Source organism: Aegilops tauschii, chromosome 3, assembly GCF_002575655.3.
Source record: "Aegilops tauschii subsp. strangulata cultivar AL8/78 chromosome 3, Aet v6.0, whole genome shotgun sequence".
NCBI lineage: Eukaryota > Viridiplantae > Streptophyta > Magnoliopsida > Poales > Poaceae > Aegilops > Aegilops tauschii.
In genome coordinates, this window is record NC_053037.3 from 156,045,240 (window position 1) to 156,059,663 (window position 14,424).

Sequence of the window (14,424 nt, forward strand, 5' to 3'; positions counted from 1 at the left end):
ATATATTATTTTTAAACATACTTGTAGAGAGACTAATTGTGATTTAGCCAAACTAGTTAGAAGCAAGATATGTGTGGGGTGAATGAAACATTCACCTATAGAGACGTTGATACTCTCGCAAAACATAATACGATGATCATCATGCAATAGAGAGTTCTTTGATGTCTAAAAAGGCGGTCACTGGAAGCACCATAAAAAACGTGCTAAGTGTAAGATCGTGTCTCCTAAAAACACAATTAATTATGCTAAAAGGGATAAATAACCCTTTTCAGCCGTTGAAGCAAACAGATAGCAACAATGTCTTTTTCTAGCTTGGCAGCTATCACCCGACTTTTTCTAGGTTTGGCAGCCAGAACGAGATTTGCCTTCGAATTGCAGGTCCAAATCATTATCCTCTTTGGCTTGCCTCCTACCTTTCGGGTGGCCAGCAGGCATCGTTCTCTTCTATCTGGACAAATCCTCTTCCGCGTGAACCAGAACGCCTGCACACTTCTGGAAACCGGCTAAGGGATTCCTGGCTGTAGAATAAGTAAGTTCCAAAAAAGAACTTGATATATTTTATTGTTGTGAACAGAAACTGAGGTTAAACGGCCGCCCAAGCTGGTTTGACGGAGCTTCACAGGATAGAAAACTCTCAAGGCAGCGGCAACAGTAGGTAAGCTGTTTCTTGCTAATATTTTTTTCTCAAACAGTAGTTAATCTTTTGTTGCAAGCAAAACTTGTGCCTGCATTCTTGGTTCTTGCCGTAAATCCATTTTTCTTTCTGGGGGAGGGAGGGATGGGATGGACCTGGTCCCATTCTGCAGACTTTGTCTTGCGTGCCCTTCTCTGAATTCTGCGCTTGAAAAGGTCTCGAGAGCTCACATGGCCCCTCCCGTCGTTCCCTTTCCCCTTCACGACCTGCCTCTCTCTCTCTTGTGGCCACTCGAGACAAGCACGAGGAGATAGGTCCCAGAGATGGAGCCTCTGCATCTCTCTCGCAGTTGCTCCCATGGCCACGGACTACGATTGCCATGCCCGTATCTCTGAGGTACTCACCTCACCTGTTGCTTACTGTTGAGTTAAATTAATGCTTCAACCTGCCCGCAACGCGCCGCCCAGCATGGGCAGTTCCCATTCCTGATAACCCCTTCCATAATTGCTCGGACACGGAGTTAATTCTCTGAAGATGCCGCAACTGCCCAGTTGCTTTGATGTTCGATCATAAAAAATGGCTACTCAAGGGGCATTTACTGCTCCAAATTTGCTGTAGAGTAGTTTTTCTCAATTTGGCTCTGTTCAGCTCAACGTCTTCGTTTCTGCAGGCGGATTAACCGGTAGCGGCCGCCAGCGGCCCATGGAGGAGGAATCCCACTGCCCGCTCCGGTGGGAGAGCACGGGCGACCAGTGGTGGTACGCCACGCCGATCGACTGGGCGGCCGCGAGCGGCCACTACGACGTCGTCAGGGAGCTGCTCCACCTGGACGCCAACCTCCTCATCAAGCTCACCTCCCTGCGCCGCATCCGCCGCCTCGAGTCCGTCTGGGACGACGACATGCGCTTCGCCGACGCCGCCACCAACCGCGCCTCCGTCGCCCGCTGCCTGCTCCTCGACTGCGAGTCCCGCGCTCGGCCCGGGGGGAACCGCCTCATCCGGGCCGGCTACGGCGGCTGGCTGCTCTACACGGCGGCCGCGGCCGGGGACGCGGGGTTCGTGCGGGAGCTCCTCGGGAGGCAGCCCCTGCTGGTGTTCGGCGAGGGTGAGTACGGCGTGACCGACGTCCTCTACGCCGCCGCCAGGAGCAGGCGCCCGGAGGTGTTCCGGATGTTGCTCAACGCGGTGCTGTCTCCGGCCGGAGAAGACGGAGCTGGTGATTTGGGAGGTGCTCCTTCTGGTGCCACTCGTGGGGGATACATGTTCAGGCGCGAGATGATGAACCGGGCAATGCACGCCGCGGCGAGGGGCGGCGACCTGGAGGTCCTCAGGGAGCTCCTGCAGGGTTGCTCCGATGCCGCTGCGTACCAGGACGCGCAGGGCGCCACCATCTTGCATGCTGCGGCTGCAAGGGGCCAAATTGAGGTGATTCTGCTTCTGCTTCTGCTTCTGCTTCTGAATCTTGCCTCAGTTCCATGATTTTTTTGGGTCTAATTGATGTGTTGGTCTCATCTATATGTATATATTGATTGAACTAAACATCATTACAGTGATTGAAATTTCACTCCAAGCGGCGATGAACTAACTAAATATATTCAACTTGTGAACATTCAACATGCCAGCCAGGTTGTGAAACCTGAGAATAATAACGGCCGTTCTGTTTGACATGATTGTTCCTGTAAGTTGATCTTGTGGACATTCAATGCCAGCCAGGTTGTGATTCTGCTTGTGCATACTTTAATTATTGGGTAATCAGTCCTTTGGCATGCTTTAATTATTGTAATGGTGCTCAGTTTGCTTGGGGGGCAGTTAGTTCATGATATTGCCTGTCTCTATAAAAATGCGTATCAATTAAGCTCTCATGCTTGTGGGAATTATTTACTGTCATTCTATACATTTTTTAGAACTACTATTATATTGTTCATCTAAAATTAACTATCAAGCCAGTGTTTCATCATTTCTTTTGCTGCAGTATCAGGTTCATTTCTCATGAACCTATTAATGGATTTTTTTTCCAGCAACTGCCGGATGCAGTACTAACACGTTCTTACTGCAGGTCGTGAAGTATCTGATTGTCGCTTTCGACATCGTCAACTCTGTAGACGACCAAGGGAATACAGCGTTGCATATAGCAGCATTCCGAGGTCACTTACCGGTGGTCGAAGCCCTGATGACTGCATCACCATCACTTGTATCAGCTAGAAATGAAGTTGGTGACACGTTCCTCCATATGGCACTGACTGGCTTCAGAACTCTCGGCTTCCGAAGGCTTGATCGTCAGATGGAGCTCACGAAGCATCTGGTCGCTGGATCAATCATGGATGTCAGCGATGTCATCAACGTGCAAAACGACGATGGAAGGACCGTTCTTCACCTGGCAGTGGTTGGTAATCTGCACTCCAGCCTCGTTGAGCTCCTGATGACCGTGCCATCGATCGAACTGAACGTCCGCGACAGCAACGGCATGACTCCTCTGGATTTACTGAGGAAACAGCCGCAGACAGCATCATCCGAGATACTCATCAAGGAGCTGATTCTGGCCGGCGGGATCTCGAACTCGAGGGATCACGAGACGAGGTCCGCCATTGCTTCCCAACTGAAGATGCACCACATTGTGGGCAGCCCGGGGACTTCTTTCAGAATCTCAGACGCTGAGATTTTCCTCCATGCGGGTATCGATGCGTCAGGCGTCAGTGAAAGAACGAGAACGAGAACAAGAACGACCTCATTCTCTAGTGTGGGCAAGAGTGCTGAACTTGGAACCCTGGGGCCTGGTCTTAAGAGGCTGAATTCCATGCAGAGCGCGGCAAGGCATCTCAAGGTCCTGCTCAGATGGCCGCTTCGCAAGGGGAAGAAATCACCCGGCAGCCCTAAGGAATCGGACGACGACGCCTCCTCGGTGGATTCCGTCAAGAGCTGGAGCCATGTGGAGACCACCCCGACACCGTTGAGGCAGAGGTACTCCAAGGTGAGCTCCCTGTTCGGCAACAAGCGAACCTTGGCAAGCCCATCAATGAAGATGAGGTCTGGAGCTGATCACACACTGCCTGAATCCCCTTCGGCTTCGGCCTCCTGGTCTTCGTCGTCGTTGATCGACAAGATCGAAGCAGTCCATCTGGACAAAGACAAACCATCACCCAATGCCAGTGCGGTGATCAGGCACACACCAAAGAAATATGGATCTCTGAATAGTAGACTTATGAACCAGTACCTCGGCACTGGAGCGCAATTGCAGGATTCAACCTCGGGGCAGCGGTCGAGACGATCGCTTCTGTCAGTAGTCTGATCAAATGATTTAGATGATGCCACTCAAATTTGACACCGCTTGTTTCCCTTGATTCGATGCTTAAAAGTTACAGCTACTTTGGTAGCACCAGACAGACGACTTCAATCACAGTCCTCATTGTTTGAGTCCATGTGGTGTTACTGATGAGGCCGAGATAGCTAATCATATCTACTAAGTTACTAATATAATGCGGTTACCATGTTAGTGTGCCTTCTGTGGGCTGGTAAGTGTAACTGAGAGCATGATTTAGAAATGAATGAATCATACAGTTAATTACCAAACATCGCCAGATGAGTTCTCCGGTACGCAATTCTTCAGAATGATTCGTTATACATCTGCAATAGCATAGTGCTCACCTCCGCATCATTACATAATGTCTACATGAAGGTGCAGATTTGCCAATCATTCTTCGCATGTGCCTGCTGTTATTCTTTTCATTTTGTTTAAGAAGACGTGTACTTGTTTATGTGTATAAAGCTGTGTCGGCCACTCTTTCTCATGCGGCTTTGCTACATCATTTTTGCTTTCTCATGTAGCCACGGTGGAGAAGTGCGCGTCGGTTCCTTGATTTCAACTACCAATGACTTTTATTTTCTTTTTCTTGAGAAGATGTATCTTTTTAGGGTCAATTACCAATATCTTGATTTCGCAAAAAACAATTTTTTACCAATATCTTGATAGTTGGTTAGTCGTTGGGTAAACCGTTTTGTAGATCGGTGGCGGTGGGATGCATTTTTATTTTAACATAAGTACAGACACAAGCGCCATATACACGCGTATACACTCACCCCTATGAACGCGCACACGCACACCCTACCTCTATGAGCACCTCCAAAAGACTGAGCCGGCATATCATCTTAAAATTTACGAAGTCACCGTAGGTACCTCATCGTCGACGAAAACGTCTCGATTTGAATCCTGGTGGGCTAAGGATACCACAGTCCCTCTATCCATCCAACCACAGGTTAATTCATGGTGGGATGCATTTCAGGATGAATGTGTTTTGTCTAGAGAGATCGATGGAACGGAAATCAGATGAAAACCAAAGTGCCACTATCAAATATAGTAGGATCAGCTTTATTATCCTTCGACAGGCCATAGGCAAATCATCAATTAAATAGCCTTGGAGGAAATAGAAATAACATATCTATACTCTATATCTACTAATAAAAGAAATATGTATTCTTAGTTTGTTTTGCTATTTTATAAAAAATCTCCTAATGTTTCTGACATTAAACCCGCAGTACATATCAAATATTTCTTAAATACCCATATCTTCTAAATCATAACTCCAAATTTAACATGTTATATATGGAATTTGATTAGAAAATATGAAGAATCTGAATATGATGTTATTTTATCTGTTAACAATTTAAAAAATACTATATAGGCTGCGATGTTAATCAACAATACATTATCCGTCTTTTTTCATACCGGTACTGATTCAGATTAGGGATGAACACCTCAGCAAAATCAGGATTGGACATGAAATTGAAGATAAATTTGCTAGACACCCAATAAATAAGGACATGCATGAAGAAAAGTAAAAAGGAGGCATGCATGACAAAAAATAAAATAAAAGACAAGTTTAATACGATATAAATAGTGATGAAACAGGGACCAATACCTATAACATGTATGGCAAGAAATAGTGATGAAATAGGGGCGCAAGTACCTGCGTCCACAGGAGACCATACAACAATGTTCTTCTCCAGACAAAAAAAAAATCTCTTTTTATGATTAAAAAATCATATATCTTTTTAACAACCTTTTTAACAACTCTTCATGTATTTAAGAAATATGCATGTGAAAAAAGTGTTCAAGAGTTACCTTAAGTTGGTGATTCTTAAACTGAAAATTGCCATTAATGCACACATGTCTTCCTAGTGTGCTAATGTGTCATCGTTTGTTTTTGTCATTTTTCTTTACTCGCCCGTAACAACACTCCATTCCGAACATGACATGAATAAATGCATGGTCACTTTTTCGTTTCTTTGTACGGAATAAATCTACATGCAAGCCGTGTTGAAATAGAACACCTGTAGAATCTTAAACTACGTTTTTATGGATTAAGACCATCTTTGTTTGGGCCGTAGCTACAAATTCTCAGATTATAGACCATTTTTTGTAAATTAAGAGCGTGTGGTATTTCTTTTCTCCCATTGCAACGCACGACCTTTTTGCTAGTATAATACTACACAACAATGACAGCTCAGCTTCATATCACAAGAAAAGTAGGATCCATGGACCAGACTTGTGAGGGAGAGGGAGAGGCGATTGGAAGCATGCTTGTCTATGCCCATTGACAGGAAACCCAGCGATCTATTCAATGCCTCTGTTGGCTTGGTCATCAGTAATGGTGAGAAGATACGGGCGTGTTTGGTAGGTTGCATAGAGGCCAACTAGGTCCACGCAGGAAGTAAATGGGTTGTTTGGTTGCATGCGTTCATTGTTGGGCCTGCATCGCACAATGTTTAAAACACCTCCCAGTCAGGGCGCTAGAAACGTCCAAATCGGTAGTTTTTCCATAGCCAAGCCCACGGGATGCACGTGGGCAGCGGCGGCTGCACGTGAGGAGCCACGCTCGGGAAGCTGCATTGTTTCCCGAAGCGCCGACAATAATTACTCTCACCACTCTCTCTCCCCTATCTCCACTCTCACACCGGCGGCGGCGATCAGCGTATCTGAGATCAGCAAGGCGACCACCGGCCTCCATCACCGGCATCAACAACATCACCCGCAACACTTCGGCAATTGCGAAAGCCCTATTTTCATCTCCTCACTTACTATTTTGCATTCGATCCGCGTTTAGATTTGGTCCGTGCAATCCATCCACGTTGGAAATGGGGAATCCGGGTAAATAGCCATAGGATTTATCAGAACTTCTTCATGATTACTAAGTAGTGATTGATTTTAGGGTTCCGATCCAGGTTGAGTACAAGGCGAATGGGTATTGGGTGTTAATCTTACACGGTATCTTCAAATCCTAGCCCCGGCGACCCCGGAGGCTCTTGGAGCGGCAGGTGCCCTTGGCCTTGTTGTTGTCCTCCTGCTGGACCATAGCATGCGTCGTCTCGTCATCCTCCAGTTCGATTAGCAAAGTACGATGGTCGGGCTCCGGAGCCCTGACCACCTGTTGCTATCCTAGATTAGGGGGTGTTTGCCACGTCGGCCTGCCAACTATGGGCTGGGACGAGGACCCACTGAAGATCTATGAACGGGCCACGCTGGCCCTGGCCCTCGGCGTAATCAAGATGAATATCTCCTAAAGGCTTGGCGTACACTTCAAGCGTATTTTGGATAGATGGTATGTTTATCCCTACATTGTAACTGACATGTGTAAAACCTAGGTACCCCTGGCGTCTATTTAAGCCACGGGGTTTAGTCCGTAGAGGCATACGCATTCACCTTGACACTATTCATACGATCTCAAGGTAGACCAACATATACTCTGTACCCCATCATTACCAATAATAAGAAGCAAGACGTAGGGTTTTACCTCCATCAAGAGGGCCCGGACCTGACTAAAAACATCGTGTCCCTACTTTCCTCGTTACCATCTAGCTCAGATCATCTAGCTTGGGACCGCTACTCGAGATCTACCGAATTTAGCACCAACAGCCCATGTAGGTCCCGCCAGGTGATCACGAGAGCTAGATGGCCGGCCTTTGGATCGATGACAACATTGGCTGTAGGGATATCTTTGTCCCCGACCAAGTGGAGAATCTCCCCCCAGGCCAAACCCTTCGGCTTGGTAATTTCGAGTACGCCGCAGACGCTTGCGGCGAGCTCGTCTTATTGGGCTGGGTGTCAGACCAGCTCGAGGATTCCTCCGACGTCATCAACCTCAGACTAGTTTCGATCTTGGAACGAGTCAGTGATGAGACCCCTTCCCCAGATACGAGTCCGGGTGCAAGCAATACCCTGCCAACTCGAACGTCAAGCCCTTCTGGCGAAGTTCCCGAGGCAGTGTTGTGACGCGCCCTGGCAGTTCTACAGGTCAGCTCCCCTACCATCAAGAGACGGGCAGGGCCGAACTCTCCGATCTAAACGAGATGTTGAACAAGATCCAAAGCCTCAACCATCGGACGATCAAACCTTGGTCTACGATCAGATCGAATGTAAAGCCAAAAATCTGAAAAAATTCGTCCCACCCACCCGCATGAGGTCGCCACCGTCACAGATTTAGCCGATGTACCAGACCAAACCTTGGAAAAACAGGCCAGCTCGGACGAGGTTCCTATCGATCCGTCACACGGCACGCAATCCCCAATCACCGATGATGCTGGAAACTGGGAAGTCACCCCTACCTAGGATGTATGCATGCTGGACAGCCAAAGGGATCAGGACGAGCAAGATGATAATGATTATTATTCGTAGACCGAAGACGAGTCAAGCCTTGTAACTGATGACCTTGATATCCCTGAGGAGCCTCTCAATGACCCACGGTTGTAGGCCTTCCTCCAGCGGTTAGTTAATACTCCCTCCGGTCCTTTTTAGTCTGCATATAAGTTTTGTCCGAAGTCAAAGTATCTCTACTTTGACCAAACTTATAGAAAAAAGTATTAACATTCACAATGCCAAATCGACTTTCTTAGATTCATTGCGAAATGTAGTTTCATAGTATATATTTTGTATTGTGGATGTCGATATTTTTTCATATAAATTTGGTCAAACTTTATAAATTTTGACTTGACAAAAATCTAATACGCGGACTAAAAAGGACCGGAGGGAGTACCACCAGAAGAGAACAACAAAAGTCTGAACAGCTTTGAGCCGAGCAGGACAGACTAAACGACAAAATGGAACGAGGTCCTTATCACCGAACAAGAGCTCGAATAGGGGAATACCAGAAACCAGCGTTGAAACCCGAGGAGGCATTCATCTCCAGAGGTCAACGATGAAGCCACGAGCTCTCCATGATCAACACTGGGTTGGGCTATAGGCTTGGATAGCCCTCCTCAAAGCCCAATAAGGCAAACCAATCAACGATACAAACCTCCAGTGGAAATACATCATCACAACAAGGAATGAATCCTACCTCGGGGTGTTTACGATCCGCGAGACACGTCTGATCCGATATCGGGCGGTCTTGTCGCTCCTACCTACAAGTCCCAGGAATACTCACCTGCTGGACAGGCAGGACGCTTGGCCTGGGTGGCAAATACGCCAAGCACGCGATCATATGCACGATAAAGCAGAAACGACATTTGACGTTCGACATGCGGTAGCTCGGGTCCAAGCCTCCAAGGAGCAGCACACCCCAGGTGTTTTACTAATAAGGTGATGTGTTACCCATTCCCAGAAGGATTCAAACCCATCAACATCGAACCATATGATGGAACCACGGAACCAGCAGTGTGGATTGAGGATTTCCTCATGCACGTCAATATGGCCCAAGGTGACAATCTTCATGCCATCAACTACATGCTTGTTGGGGATAAGACCCCACGGTATAACCCGCATAGAAAGGGCCGGGTTAGGCCATTGGCGACTCACGAAGCTAAGCCTCAGATAGGCCCAAGTAATCAAGACACAGGACCGGAGGGACGGCTCCCAAGATGGGCCGGCTTAAGGCCCAAAGCCAGAAGACGGCGCGTGGCTTGGAGGCGTAAGCCGCTCGATGAAGACTTGCCGTGAAAGGCAAGGCGACTTAGAGTTAGGATCGGTCACGGAACATGACCCGACCCGGACTCTTGTAAGCTGGCGGCCTCGACCTGTATATAAAGGTGAGTCCCTGGCATAGTATAGGGCAAGTTACGATCAATCGATAGCTAGGTCAAGCGATTCTGCTCCGTTGTAATCGATACTCAAGTGCTACCTCTTGAGATTGCGTTGGTTTTTCCCTTAAAGAGGAAAGGGTGATGCAGCAAAGTAGAGTAAGTATTTCCCTCAGTTTTGAGAACCAATGTATCAATCCAGTAGGAGACAACGCACAAGCCACCGAATACCTGCAAAAACAAACACCAACTTGCACCCAACGCAATAAAGGGGTTGTCAATCCCTTCACGCTTATTTGCAAAGTGGGATCTGATATAGATGGATAAATGGTAAAGTGATATTTTTGGAATTTTTGGTTTATGGAACGGAAAGTAAAAGATTGCAAAGAAAGTAAATAGGAAACTAAAATTGTAGATCGGAAACTTATATGATGGAAAGTAGACCCGGGGGCCATAGGTTTCACTAGAGGCTTCTCTCGAGATAGAAAATATTAAGGTGGGTGAACAAATTACTGCCGAGCAATTGATAGAAAAGCGCAAAGTTACGACGATATCTAAGGCAATGATCATGAATATAGGCATCACGTCCGTATCAAGTAGACCGACTCCTGCCTGCATCTACTACTATTACTCCACACATCGACCGACTCCTGCCTGCATCTGGAGTATTAAGTTCATAAGAACAGAGTAATACATTAAGTACGATGACATGATGTAGCGGGATAAACTCAAGCAATATGATGAAAACCCCATCTTGTTATCCTCGATGGCAACAATACAATACGTGTCGGTTCCCCTTCTGTCACTAGGATCGAACACCGCAAGATTGAACCCAAAGCTAAGCACTTCTCCCATTGCAAGAAAAACCAATCTAGTTGGCCAAACCAAATCGATAGTTCGAAGAGACTTGCAAAGATATCAAATCATGCATATAAGAATTCAGAGGAGATTCAAATAATATTCATAGATAAGCTGATCATAAATCCACAATTCATCAGATCTCGGCAAACACACCGCAAAAGAGTATTACATCGAATAGATCTCCAGGAACATCGAGGAGAACATGGTATTGAGAATCGAAGAGAGAGAAGAAGCCATCTAGCTACTAGCTATGGACCCATAGGTCTGTGGTAAACTACTCACGCTTCATCGGAGAGGAAATGGTGTTGATGTAGAAGCCCTCCATGATCGAACCCCCCTCCGGCAGGACGCCGAAAAAGGCCCCTAGATGGGATCTCACAGGTACAGAAGGTTGCGGCGGTGGAAACGTGGTTTCGTGGCTCCCCTGGAATGTTTTGGGATATTTGAGAATATATAGGCGGAAGAAATAGGTCGGTGGAGTCATGAGGGGCCCACAAGGGTGGCGGGCGCACCCTACCCCCCTGGGCGTTGATACGTCTCCAACGTATCTATAATTTTTGATTGCTCCATGCTATATTATCTTCTGTTTTGGACATTATTGGGCTTTATTATTCACTTTTATATTATTTTTGGGACTAACCTATTAACCGGAGGCCCAGCCCAGAATTGCTGTTTTTTGCCTATTTCGGAGTTTCGCAGAAAAACAATATCAAACGGAATGAAACCTTCGGGAACGTGATTTTCGGAACGAACATGATCCGGAGGACTTGGACCCTACGTCAAGAAATCAAAGAGGAAGCCACGAGGTAGGGGGGCGCGCCTACCCCCCCCAGGCGTGCCCTCCACCCTCGTGGGCCCCATGTTGCTCCACCGATGTACTCCTTCCTCTTATATATATACCTACGTACCCCCAAACGATCAGATACGGAGCCAAAAACCTAATTCCACCGTCGCAACCTTCTGTACCCACGAGATCCCATCTTGGGGCCTGTTCCGGAGCTCCGCCGGAGGGGGCATCGATCATGGAGGGCTTCTACATCAACACCATAGCCTCTCCGATGATGTGTGAGTAGTTTACCTCAGACCTTCGGGTCCATAGTTATTAGCTAGATGGCTTCTTCTCTCTTTTTGGATCTCAATACAATGTTCTCCCCCTCTCTTGTGGAGATCTATTCGATGTAATCTTCTTTTGCGGTGTGTTTGTTGAGACTGATGAATTTTGGGTTTATGATCAAGTTTATCTATGAACAATATTTGAATCTTCTGAATTCTTTTATGTATGATTGGTTATCTTTGCAAGTCTCTTCGAATTATCAGTTTGGTTTGGCCTACTAGATTGATATTTCTTGCAATGGGAGAAGTGCTTAGCTTTGGGTTCAATCTTGCGGTGTCCTTTCCCAGTGACAGTAGGGGCAGCAAGGCACGTATTGTATTGTTGCCATCGAGGATAACAAGATGGGTTTTTTTTTAATCATATTGCATGAATTTATCCCTCTACATCATGTCATCTTGCTTAAGGCGTTACTCTGTTCTTATGAACTTAATACTCTAGATGCATGCTGGATAGCGGTCGATGTGTGGAGTAATAGTAGTAGATGCAGGCAGGAGTCGGTCTACTTGTCTCGGACGTGATGTCTATATACATGATCATACCTAGATATTCTCATAACTATGCTCAATTCTGTCAATTGCTCAACAGTAATTTGTTCACCCACCGTAAATACTTATGCTCTTGAGAGAAGCCACTAGTGAAACCTATGGCCCCCGGGTCTATTTTCCATCATATTAATCTTCCAACACTTAGCTATTTCTTGCGCCGTTTTTATTTTACTTTCTTTACTTTGCATCTTTATCATAAAAATACCAAAAATATTATCCTATCATATCTATCAGATCTCACTCTCGTAAGTGACCGTGTAGGGATTGACAACCCCTTATCGCGTTGGTTGCGAGGATTTATTTGTTTTGTGTAGGTGCGAGGGACTCGCGCGTAGCCTCCTACTGGATTGATACCTTGGTTCTCAAAAACTGAGGGAAATACTTACACTACTTTGCTGCATCACCCTTTCCTCTTCAAGGGAAAACCACCGCAGTGCTCAAGAGGTAGCAAGAAGGATTTCTGGCGCCGTTTCCGGGGAGGTCTACGCAAAAGTCAACATACCAAGTACCCATCACAAACCCTTATCTCCCGCATTACATTATTTGTCATTTGCCTCTCGTTTTCCTCTCCCCCACTTCACCCTTGCCGTTTTATTCGCCCTCTCTTTTTTTTCGCCTCTTTTTCGCTTGCTTTTTGTTTGCTCGTGTGTTGGAGTTGCTTGTTTGTCATGATGGCTCAAGATAATACCAAATTATGTGACTTTACCAATACCAACAATAATTATTACCTTAGCACTCCGATTGCTCCTCTTACCGATACTGAATCTTGTGAAATCAATGCTGCTTTGTTGAATCTTGTCATGAAAGATCAATTCGCCGGCCTTCCTAGTGAAGATGCCGCTACTCATCTAAATAGCTTCGTTGATTTGTGTGATATGCAAAAGAAGAAAGATGTTGAAAATGATATTGTTAAATTGAAGCTATTTCCCTTTTCGCTTAGAGATCGTGCTAAAGCTTGGTTTTCGTCTTTGCCTAAAAATAGTATTGATTCTTGGAATAAGTGCAAAGATGCTTTTATCTCTAAGTATTTTCCTCCCGCTAAGATTATCTCTCTTAGAAACGATATTATGAATTTTAAGCAACTTGATCATGAACATGTTGCACAAGCTTGGGAGAGGATGAAATTAATGGTACGTAATTGTCCTACTCATGGTTTGAATTTGTGGATGATTCTACAATTTTTTTACGCCGGATTGAATTTTGCTTCTATAAATCTTTTAGATTCGGCCGCGGGAGGCACTTTTATGGAAATCACTTTAGGAGAAGCTACTAAACTCCTAGATAATATTATGGTTAATTATTCTCAATGGCACACTGAAAGATCTACTAATAAAAAAGTGCATGCGATAGAAGAAATTAATGTTTTGAGTGGAAAGATGGATGAACTTATGAAATTATTTGCTAGTAAGAGTGTTTCTTCTGATCCTAATGATATGCCTTTGTCTACTTTGATTGAGAATAATAACGAATCTATGGATGTGAATTTTGTTGGTAGGAATAATTTTGGTAACAACGCGTATAGAGGAAACTTTAATCCTAGGCCTTATCCTAGCAATTCCTCTAATAATTATGGTAATTCCTACAACAATTCTTATGGAAGTTTTAATAAGATGCCCTCTGAATTTGAGACTAGTGTTAAAGAGTTTATGAATTCGCAAAAGAATTTCAATGCTTTGCTTGAAGAGAAATTGCTTAAAGTTGATGAATTGGCTAGGAACGTTGATAGAATTTCTCTTGATGTTGATTCTTTAAAACTTAGATCTATTCCTCCTAATTATGATATCAATGAGTCTCTCAAAGCCATGATAATTTCCATTGATGAGTGCAAAGAAAGGACCGCTAGGATGCGTGCTAAGAAAGATTGCTTTATAAGAGCGTGTTCTTCTAGTTCCTATGAAAATAAATATGAAGATCTAAAAGTTATTCATGTGTCCCCTATTAAATCTTTGTTTTGTAATATGAATCTTGATAATGATGGGACTGAATATGATCCACCTTTACCTAGAAGGCATTCCAAAAATTCGGAGTTTTTAGATCTTGATGCTAGAATTGATAAAAGTGAGATTGAAGAAATCAAAACTCTAGATGTTAATGAACCCACCATTTTGGATTTCAAGGAATTTAATTATGACAATTGCTCTTTGATAGATTGTATTTCCTTGTTGCAATCCGTGCTAAATTTTCCTCATGCTTATAGTCAAAATAAAGCTTTTACCAAACATATCGTTGATGCTTTGATGCAATCTTATGAAGAAAAGCTTGAG

The 14,424-nt window shown here is 45.1% G+C and overlaps 1 protein-coding gene across 2 annotated transcripts; it reads left to right on the plus strand.

Moving 5' to 3' along the window:
* Positions 1-338: 338 nt before the first annotated feature.
* LOC109739181 (uncharacterized) lies at positions 339-4,201 on the plus strand. Of its 2 annotated transcripts, none has more exons than XM_020298267.4 (3): positions 339-655; positions 1,305-2,059; positions 2,691-4,201. In XM_020298267.4, exons 2-3 carry the CDS (start codon positions 1,337-1,339, stop codon positions 3,918-3,920), a joined length of 1,953 nt encoding a protein of 650 aa, XP_020153856.1. In that variant the 5' UTR covers positions 339-655; positions 1,305-1,336; the 3' UTR covers positions 3,921-4,201. The 2 variants fall into 2 exon arrangements, with proteins under 2 accessions (XP_020153856.1, XP_020153855.1); XM_020298266.4 differs by having other exon boundaries at positions 481-1,030.
* The last annotated feature ends 10,223 nt before the right edge of the window (positions 4,202-14,424 follow it).